The 11,104-nt window shown below is 39.4% G+C and overlaps 1 protein-coding gene across 4 annotated transcripts in view; it reads left to right on the forward strand.

Annotated features, from left to right (window-relative positions):
- The window catches only part of SLC35F4 (solute carrier family 35 member F4), a 308,259-nt gene extending 306,527 nt beyond the window's left edge, over nucleotides 1–1,732 (forward strand). For 3 of the 4 annotated variants that reach the window (XM_055289256.1, XM_055289257.1, XM_055289258.2), the window contains exon 8: nucleotides 1,276–1,732. In XM_055289256.1, the coding sequence (XP_055145231.1) occupies nucleotides 1,276–1,517 (242 nt within the window). In that variant the 3' untranslated portion in view covers nucleotides 1,518–1,732. The remainder of the gene's footprint in view (nucleotides 1–1,275) is intronic. The other variant, XM_055289259.2, reaches the window with a different exon arrangement.
- Nucleotides 1,733–11,104: the final 9,372 nt, after the last annotated feature.

Consider the following 11,104-nt stretch of genomic DNA (forward strand, 5'->3'; position numbering starts at 1 on the left):
AAGATATTCAGAGGAAAGCAATATCAGAGTGGAGTTGTCAAGGAAGTTCATTCATTCATCTGACAAATAATTTCTGAGCAATTAGTGTACACCAGGAACTGTCCTAACACTAGTGACAGGTCCTGAATAAGGCACAGTCCCTGTCCTCAGGACCATGTAGCATTGAGAGAGAGACAAAAGGAAAAAAAATTGAGTAATTGCAACATAGAATTGCTTTAATAGAGGTATGTGCTGAATGCTGCGAGGGCGCATAGGAGGAGCATCCAAAAGTCTTCCTGCAAGAAGCCTAAGGGGAGAGATCTAAGGAGAGGTTTAGCTGGATGAAGTGAGATACAAGGAGTGAAGGGCAGCTCGTGCTAAAAAGAACAGTACATGTGTGACCAACAACTCCACTCCTGAATGTATACCCCAAAAAAGTGAAAACAGAGATTAAAAATATCCTCATACACAAATGTTCATAGTAGCCCTATGCACAATAGCAAAAAGGTAGAGAAGCCTAAATGTCCATCAGCAGTCGAATGAATAACCAAATTATGATGCAATGAAATATTATTCAGCCATAAGAAGGAATGAGGTGCTGACACGTGCTACAACATGGATGGACCTCAAAAATACTTTGCTAAGTGAAAGAAGCCAGTCACAAAAGGACACAGAGAATGTGACTCCATTTATATAAAATAACTAGAATAGGCAAATCTATAGGGGCAAAAAAAGCAGATTGGTGGTTGCTAAGGGCTGGGGAGTTGGGATAAGAAGCTGAGGAGTTAATGGGTATGGACTCTTATTTTGAAGTGATGGAGATATCTGGGGACCACAGAGAGGTGGTGGCTGCATAATATTGTGAATATACTAAGTGCCACTAAGTCCACTTTAAAATGGTTAATTTTATGTTACATGAATTTCATCTCAGTTAAATTTGTAAAAAGAACAGCCTGCACAAGTCTTAGACACTAACAAGTTTGGCTCATTTGAAAAATCTCTAATGGTCCAGTGAAACTGGAGAAGGGTAAAGGGGTACAGAGGAAAAGTACTGAGATAAAACTGGGGAGGTAAGTAAGTCAGATTACATGGAATTTGAGCTAAGCCTTGAAGGATAAGCATGACTTAGAGACAGGCAATGGAAAGCAAACCTAGCAATATGGAAAAAGGAAACACTAACTTGGAAGAATAAAGAAGACTCTTGGAAATCTCTAGAAGTAACATGGACTTTGCTGACTTGTTTTCAAAGCTTAGAAACAGGCATAGGCAATGACTGACTTGATTTTTCTTTCCTAGCTGTGGATCTCCTAAAGCAGGAGGTGATATTCAATGTTGTCCGCCTGGCTGCTACCATCATCATCTGCATTGGGTTTCTGCTGATGCTGCTGCCTGAAGAATGGGATGAAATCACCCTGAGGTTCATCAACAGCCTGAAGGAAAAGAAGAGTGAGGAGCATGTGGATGATGTGACTGATCCCAGCGTACACCTGCGAGGCAGAGGCAGAGCCAATGGGACAGTGTCTATACCACTGGCTTAGAGAGGGACATATTTTGAATGCACGTGTATGTATATTCTGTGAATATAACAAAATTTTCTCACTACCTGTACACTCAAATGACAGTATTAACTCTGAATTTGGATAAATCATATGTGAAATAATGCCAACAATAAAAGTTTACATTTATATGCTTATCAAGGAATTGGTGTAAATAATCATAATAGATTTTTTTATTAAAACACATTTGTCCTTGTTCTGTTTTCTGATTTTTTTAAATTCCCCCTCCCCCAACTCACAAAATTTCCTGAAACTATAAGAGTCGATTAAATTATGGACTTATCTTTTTCTCAACTGAAACTGAGTTCTTCCTACTCAATCAAAAAAAAGTTGTCTAAGAGAATAACACGTGAAAATGATACACACTTAAAAGCTGGAAATGTATTAAACATTTAAACAGAGCATTTTCTAAATGTAAAACCCACATTAGAAACAATGAGGCATAAAAATATGGAATCCCCATCTGTACTTTTAATGAGCTTAGAGTGGTTTGGAGGATAAGATAGTTTACAAATATCTTTACTACGAGGTAGACATTTGAAAATGGCACAGTGGATATGGACAGGAATGAGCTATCCTGAAAGAGTTGTTTATATTTGCTGTCACTTCTTCAACTCCCGTTCATTCTTCAACCCACTGCAATGCACCTTCTGCCCTCATCAATTCTCTGGAAGTGCTTTCCCCCAATGATCAACCTCTCTCTTGCAAAATCATACTGATTTCTTTCAACCCTTATCTTATTGTGCCCTCTGACACATTTGACACGATGACCACTCCTTTTTCCTAAATACTCTCTCTTTGCTTGAATCCCACTATTTTCTTTTGGTTCTATTTCTACCTCCCTGGTCGCTTAACCTTGGCTTTTCTTCCTAGGCTGACCTTATCACCATCAGGTTCTCTGAGTTTAGACCTTGGCCTTCTTAGCATCTCATTCCACACTCTCTCTCCCTTGGGAAGCTCCTCCACTCCCATGGCTTCAACTGTCATCCATATGGTGATGACATCAAAATCCTAATCTCCAGCCTAGATTTGTCCTTTGAGCTTTAGCTCTGACTATTCAGATGTCTTCTGCAGCTCCCTTGGATGCCTCCTTGTATACCTCAAATATAGCAAAAACAAAGTTGAATTTATCATCACTCCTCCCCAGACCTGTTCCGTTCATCTGCCTTGTTCCCTGTCTATGTTAATAATACCATTATTCACTAGCTGCCTAAGCCAGGGATCAACCTCACCTCTGCCTTCTCATCCTCCACATCTGTTTAGATATTGTTCCATATTGTTTAATATGTCCTATTGATTCTATTTCTTAAAATTTCTTGAGTCCATATACTTCTCTCCTATTCTACCCATACAAGGACCCCATCATCTTTTGCTCTGCTTAATCCAATACTTTCTTCACTGATATCTCTAATTCCTAGCCTTGCCTCTCTCTAATCTGACCTATAGAGTAGCTTTTCTAAACACATAGATTTAATCATTCTACTCCCTTATATCAAATGCTTCAGGGGCATCTTATTATCCTCAGGATAAGGTCCAAACACCTTGGCATGTCATTCAAAGCTCCTCATTGACTGGCCCCTGCCAGCCTCTAGAGCAGCAATGTCCAGTAGAACTCTCTGTGATTATGGAAATATTTCATATCTGTGTGGTCCAATATAGTAGCAACAAGTGGCTATGGAGCAGTTTCAATGTGGCTAGTACAATTGAGGAACTGCATTTCTATTTGTATTTAATTTTCATTCTCTTAAATAGCCAAATGCACAGCCAGGCACAGTGGCTCACACTGGTAATTCCAGTGCTTTGGGAAGCCATGGCAGGAGGATCACTTGAGGCCAGAAGCTCGAGACTGCAGTGAGCTATGATTGTGGCATTGAATTCCAGCCAAGTTGTCCAGGCAACAGGACAAGACCGTACCTCTAAAATAAATAAGTAGCCAAATATGGCTATTGGCTACTATATCGGACAGCACAGCTCTAGAGCCTCATTCTACCTCACTACCCTTTGTGGCCTCCTGAAATCTCTATCCTTCGATGACACTATACTTCTCCCCACAGGCTCAATCAAGCCACATTCTCTTTCTCGTTCTTTCTCTCTCCCCCTGTCATCACCTGGAAAACCTTTATCTAGGCTTCATGACATTATTTATTGCTATTTTTCTGGGAAGTCCTTTCTTATCTCCCACGCTTATCTCCCACAACGTGGCTTCCTTGGCAGTCTCTGCTTACCCCCACTGAGTGCTGATCGCCCTCCATGGTGGTTGTTGAGCTACTGGTCTGAGTTACCAGTAGACCATGAGCTGCTTGACAGCAGGGACTGTGTGGCATTCATCATTGTGTCCCCAGTGCCTAGCACTTATAGACATGTGGTAAACGAATGAATGGGTGGCTTTACACTGGAGATATGGCCCCCCACCCAAACTGTATTAGCTTAGTCTTAGTTAAGGACAGGCATTCTTATAGATGAGACTGGCTAAAGGAGGGACTGAAAGGAACTAGATGTGTCACAGCCTTTCTCGTGTTTCCACAAAACACCAATATGCTGAACTGATAAACTTCTTCCCTTAGAGGCTGGGTAGAGCATCTAGCAAGTTAAGATATTCTGCACTCTGTGGGAAATCTAGTGCAAGAAGCCTAGCCTTTGTGGCATCTGCTTTGCTATTTGCTTTTCTTCGAGTGTACCTAGAAGTGTTGCTGAGACAATCACAAGGTAAGAAAAGACAACTCAGAATATCACAGAATATCACTGGCTGGGCATCGTGGTAAATGAAAACCTTAATGTGTCAGGCCTTTGATTTCTCTGTCATTTTTTAAAAGGCAATGCCAGTCTCCTGGCATAGATAGATAATATGATATTAACTAAAATAATAACAATGATACAGTTCAAGCTTCATGAAAAATGCTATAAAGTAAATGAAATATGTTATTAGTAATTACAAATTAATTCATTATCAAAGTAGAGTAGTTTTGACTATTGGTTTTGACTATTTAAATGCCATATTGGTGCAAACATTACGCTTGCCTTGTTTTTAAATGGCTGTTAAATAGTAGTAATCACTACTAACCCACTGTAGCATCTTGCCATTACTTAATATGACATTTAAAATTGCACTTTGACATCTTTAAGAAATGAGTTGTTTTGCTCTTTTTGATGATTCATTTTGAAAAATTGAGTCAGCTCCCCTGGAAAGCACTAATTCGGCCTATGAGTGATCACCGTAATTAGCTCAGTCTATATTAAGAAGACACTTCCATTATGCTATTCATTCATTTATTCATTCAAAAATTATTAACTTCTAACCTCTGGCTTTGAAGTAGGGTAGTGTGTTAAACTGTTACTGATTGGCCCTTGCTGGCCTCTAGAGTAGCACTGTCTGATAGAACTTTCTGTGCTCATAGAAATGTTCTCTGTGCTGTGGAGTGGGATACAAAAGTATATAGGAAATGATCCCTGCCTCCAAGAGCTGCAACCTTTATAGGTAAGCTGTCACCCTGACAATTAAAACAACTCAGAAATTTATTTAAATCAGCTTTGGGAATGTGAGATAGTCCCTTTGATTCAGGTAAAGTAGTCATAAATGAAGATAATAATACCTTTCCTTGTTACTGCTCATGGTCATTACGAGAATCAGACAGGATAATGTATGTCAGTCACTGGTCAAATACGGCTGTGCCTCCCATGTGCTTATGTTGTGCCTTAGATGAGCCACATTCAGTCAGGTATGAAGAATAATTAAGGGAGGAAGACAAAGACCCTGCCTGAGTGGGTGGCAGCACCGTATTAAGGTTACAGTTGTCCTGCCTCTTTATCCACACACTTTCCTTTCCCAAAGTCTACAATGGCTTCTGTAGGTTCCAGAGTGGCCAGCACAGTCCAGGGACGAAGAGCACCATGCTTCAACCTTGACTCTGCACTTCTTAGAGATGGAACTTTGGCAAATGACTAACGTCTCTCTGCCCCTCACTTTCATTAGCAGCAAAATGAGAATATTAGTATCATTTGGGATTGTTGAAAGAAATAAAATGAAATACCGTGTGTGAAGATCTCAATGCACAGCTGGACAGGCCAGAAGTAGTAACTGCTGTCAGAATTTCCTCTACTGCTCACCTCCCTCGAGGTCCTCATCTAGAACTTTCACCTACAGATGTGGCCCTCAGGCCTGTCCTTTCGGTCACTTATTTCACAGCCCTGTGGCCCAGCAAAGTCAGAGAGCCTAGTGTCAAGCAGGGAATTTTACCCAAAATAAATGAGAGAGACAAAAGAGGCCTGGCACGAGGAATGCTCCAAGGAACAAAAAAAGGATATGCCTTTTCCATCTGCCTGGTTCCTCTGGGCACTTTGCATCATGGCATTCTTGCCCAGTCAGTGGAACTAATTGCCTGACGAAAAGACAGACTAGCGACTTGGGCTCTGAAATTAAAATCACTTCAACCACATCCTGATCTCTTCACAAACAGATTATAGGCAAATCAATTTTGCTCATCCAGGCTTTGCTTGCCTGTTAATTTTGTGCAGGCGCTTTGTCAAGATTCACCAGAGGACAAATGATTTGGAGAAGGACAATGTAAGAGATAAAAGCATGAACAGTATAACTTGCCAAGCATTAGAATATTTCTGATATTTAAGTACAAATCCTCTTTCTTACTTATCCATAAACCCCTGTCACAAATACAAAGAACACCTAGCACAGGCCATGCTGGTTAATCTGGTAGGCTAGAACAAGAAGTCTCTATTCGTTCTAATTATTTTTATTCTTTTTTTTTTCTTTTTTCCTCCACATCTGTAGCAATTGTAGGTGAAGTAAGAACAGGGAGAGTGTAAGGGGCGACCGTGTTGGGGTGCTAGCACTGAGACCCCAGAGGCAGGAGGAGAAGCATCACGCTTCAATGCTCTCATTGGCCAGGATGCTCCACGTGTGTTCCACAAAAGCAAAGGCTACTTTATTGTTGTTTGCTGAAGACAGGAGCATCGTATCCTTTTGGAGCTTGAGGGATCTTAAGAGCAAGAAATCTTTACCAGAGCTCCAAGAATGAGCTTCAGGGGCTGTCCCAAGAACCCCCTTACAGAGTTTATCAAATACTGTGAACTTCACTGCTTTACTCTGGAGGAAGAAATTCTGAGAATGCAGAGGCTCTAAAACCACACTGTCCTACATGTAAGCCACTAGCCACACGTGGCCATTGAAATGTGGCGAGTACAAATTAAGATGTGCTGTGTCAAACACACCAAAATGTGAAGGCTTGGCATTAATAGCTCCATATTTATTACATACTGAAATTAGAATGTTTGGGATATATTGGGTTAAATAAAATGTATTATAAAATCATTTTAACATGTTTCTTTTTAGCTTTTAACGTAACTACTAGAAAATTTTTAATTAATATATAAGTGGCTTGCATTTGTGGCTTAAATTATATTTCTATTGGACAGCACCACTCTAACAGGTTAAGAATCACTTGCTTGGAGGACGTCCTTAGTCCATTTAGGCTTCTATAACAAAATAGCTTGGACTGGGTGGCTTCAAAAAGCAAACATTTATTTCTCACAGTTCTGGAGGCTGGGAAATCCCAGATCAAGGAGCTGGGAGATTTGGTGTCTGTTGAGGACCTGTTTCCTGGCTCTTGGAAGGCACCTTCTGGATGTGGCCTCACGTGACAGAAGGGGTGAATAAGTTCCTTCAAGTCTCTTAAAAGAGCGCTAATCACATTGATGAGAGTGGGCGCTCATGACCTTATCATCTCTCAGAAGGCCCACCTCTTAATACCATCACCTTGGGGGTTAAAATTTTAACATATAAATTTCGCAACAACACAGACATTCAGACCACAGCAAAGGGATAGAGAACAGTGAAAGAGATTTGGGAGGACAAACCAGCTTTGGAAAGAGACAATTATTCAGTCAGATTCTGTCAGTCAAGACAAAATATACTGAGTATTGCTTATTTCAGGCAAGCAATAACTGCCAGCAAGGAGAGGGAAGAAATAGAGACAAGGACAGCATTTTAGAATTGCAACCAATTGGAAAACTCTGTGAAGAGCTGGAAAAATAAGTGGGTTGAAACGGGCAAGGAACTTTCATTTGATACCCGCTCTTATTGATGCAGAAGTGATAGCATCTGCTTTGAATGCTGGAAAGTCAAAAGACTGATGAGAATTCAAGTGGAAAGAAAGGCATTATTTTGGAAAAGACCACTTGTAATTTTAGACATTGTAATTAACTTGCAGAAAGAAGCTAGATTGTATTTTTTAGAAAGTAGTAGGACTGCCTACTCTTATGACATAAAACAGCAAGTAATAAAGGTGAAAATCTGGAATTTATTAAACAGTTTCTGATATTAATAAGATCAGGATAGATCTGGCTTATTGATAATATAAATAACTCAACTCTCGCCAATGGTTAGAAGATATTCCCCAAGACAGAACCGTGTCCAGGGACAGGCTAGTTAACTAGCTATCAGGAACATTTATAAGATGGCATCTACCCAGGAGAAGTTACCAATGTTTTGGATCTGGTCGCCTGCACTGTGGGGCCAGAAACTAAGTCTTGTCAATGTTTTAAAAACTACCCCAGTGATTCTCAAATTGTGGTTCCTTAATCAGCAGCATCAGCAGCATCTGGGAATTTGGTATAAATGCAAATTCTTCAGCTTCATCCCAGACCTAGTGAAGCAGAATTTCTAGGGATAAAGTCCAGCAATCTGGTTTTAACAAGACTTGCTTGGTATTAACCAAGCACACACTCAGATAATGTAGGTGATCTGAAAGCCTGCTAAAATGTGAAAGTCACTAGATTAATGACCACTATGCTACAAACATAAAACGAATTCATCAATAATCATAACTCGAACTGTCATGTGTACTAACATGCTCACATTAGTAAGACTAGTACAATCTTTCCCTAAAAGCCAAATCTCCCTGGGAAGCTGAACATTAATGAAAAGGTTGCTTGGTTAACCTGAAATTAAAGCAATGAGAATCAGATGTATGATTCAAACTCTTCACTTCTATTTTTAATTTCCATTTCAACTTCCACTCCCTTGTGGGGATGGACTTATTCTGCTGAACAATAGCAAGTAGTGAAGAGAAGAATCAAGAATGACTGGTACGATTGCTCCCATGCCAAGCCAATTACAAAGTCCACTAGAAGAATGTATCCTACCAAATCCTAGTTTGAACTTCCCCTGAGCAAAAGATATTAACAAGTAGACATCATAGAGTTGCCAACACTTGATTTCTAGACACTGGTTATGACCAAAACAGTCCAAGTATACATGATACCCTGATTACTTCCCTTAAATATAATTCTTGTTCGGATATAATTAGGTGTTACATTGACCTAGATAAGTGATGCACTGAAACTAAGACCTCTGCATTATTTCCTTCAGTGTCCTTGGCTCTTCCACTCCTAAAATCCCAAGAATGCAGAAACAAGGTACTCTCCATCTTCTCTATCCTATTGGCTATGTAATCTATCTGGGAACATATAGCTAAAATTTCCACCTTGTTGTATTTTTATTTGCATTAACCCATATTAATATCAAAATATTTCCAGTTTTCATATTCTTTCATAAAGCCTCCTATAAAATCCAATTATAATGTAATTTTTAAACTCCCATTTATTGTTTAAATGGGACTATATCTATGAATATAGTATACAACATGTTATTTTTAAACTCCCATATATTGCTTAAGTTGACTATATCTATGAATATAGTAGACAACATGTTATTTTGAAATATGTATACACTGTGGAATAGCTGAATCCGGGTAATTAACATATGTTTTACCTCACATACTTATCTTTATTGTGGCAAGAACACTTAAAATCTACTCTCAGAAATTTTCAAGAATAGAATCCATTGTTATTAACTATAGTCATCATGTTTTTCCATAGATCTCTTAGAATTATTCCTTGTACCTGACTGAAATTTTGTATCCTTTGACCATCTCCCTAATCCCCACTCCCACCCCTATTCCAGCCTCTGGCAACTACTGTTAGTCTACTCTCTGCTTCTATGAGTTCAACTTTTTTAGTTCCTACATATAAGTGAGAGCATGAGGTAATTGTTTGACTTGTAATTTTTAAGCTTTAAATTTTTCTTTTTAATAATTCTATTACTGTCAACTATCACCAGAAAAATCCTCTTTCATCTGAAAGTTTGCCCTTTTCTTCAATAACCTCTACATATGATCTGAGCAGTGCTGAACAGACACTGCAGTGTTTTCTGTTTCATGTTGATCACTCTCTTCTAAGTGATAGATTTCTTCTCCTAGAAATGTTAACATGATTGGTTATATTTAAGCTGAATTTTGAGGCTTTTTCTACTCCTGGCCTAGACACCATTTTTATTACATAATCTTACTAATTGTGTTGATTTTTATTGCTTAACTCTCAGTTTTCCAAGGGCTTCTCTGACATATCTGTATCTCCTTTTCATTTTTATCCCCTCTCTTTATGTCTCCAGCAATATAAAAGTCCACATCTATAATGGTGAGGCCGTGAGTCTACATGTTCTAAAATTTCTTCTGAACCGAGGAAAACTACTGTTCAATATGGTTTTGGAATTGGTATATTTGAATTGACTATGATTCTTAGAAAACTTGCAATCCTGCTCTTCCAAGTGAGAGCCAAATGTTAACTAGAATATTTATTTAATGAAAAAAGTCTATTCCTGATCCATTAAAATGACAGTTTATGTTCTAATTATAGAATATATCATAGTCATTTAGTTATTTTGTCAAGAAGTCTTAATATAATTTCTGGTATCTACTGACAGTCAAAATCTTTTTTTTTTTTTTTTTTTTGAGATGGAGTCTTGCTGTTTCACCCTGGCTGGAGTGCAGTGGCATGATCTCAGCTCACTGCAACCTCCACCTCCCAGGTTCAAGCGATTCTCCTGCCTCAGCATCCCAGGTAGCTGGGATTACAGTTGGCCACCAACACGCTAGGCTAATTTTTGTATTTTTAGTAGAGACGGGATTTCACAATGTTCACCAGGCTGATCTTGAACTCCTTACCTCAAGTGATCCGCCTGCCTCAGCCACCTAAAGTGCTGGGATTACAAGTGTGAGCCACTATACCTGGCCTAATTAGTGAAAATCTTATGAGAGACTTCTGGTTCCAAAATGGCAGCCAAGGAGCAAGCTGGTTTTACTTTCCGCACCCACAGAAAGCCAAAAGCACTGAGATCAGCACCAGCAATATCCCAGAACTCAAATATGAGGATGAGACAGTTCCTGGGGCCACAGAGAAGTGAAAAAAAAAAAAAAAAAAAAACAAACGGATGGTAAGAGAATTGGACTTCCATATCCACAGTGCCTCACACTGCAATCTGCCTTGTACTGAGCACATGGAAAATTTTCCTCCAACTCATGGTTTCTACACTGCAAAAAAGTGAGACTGAGGTTGACAATCAACTCTTCCACCAGCTTGGATTTCCTGGCAGGAGACCTAATCCTTCCTCAACCTACAGGAAGTTCCATGAGTTCTAGAAGGGAGAAATATCCCTGAGGACAGCCCGAGAGAGAAAGGAGAAGTGAGACTACCATTTCCAGCCCTGGAAACTTTGCTCT

The sequence above is a fragment of the Symphalangus syndactylus genome, chromosome 8 (genome assembly GCF_028878055.3).
Source record: "Symphalangus syndactylus isolate Jambi chromosome 8, NHGRI_mSymSyn1-v2.1_pri, whole genome shotgun sequence".
Lineage (NCBI taxonomy): Eukaryota > Metazoa > Chordata > Mammalia > Primates > Hylobatidae > Symphalangus > Symphalangus syndactylus.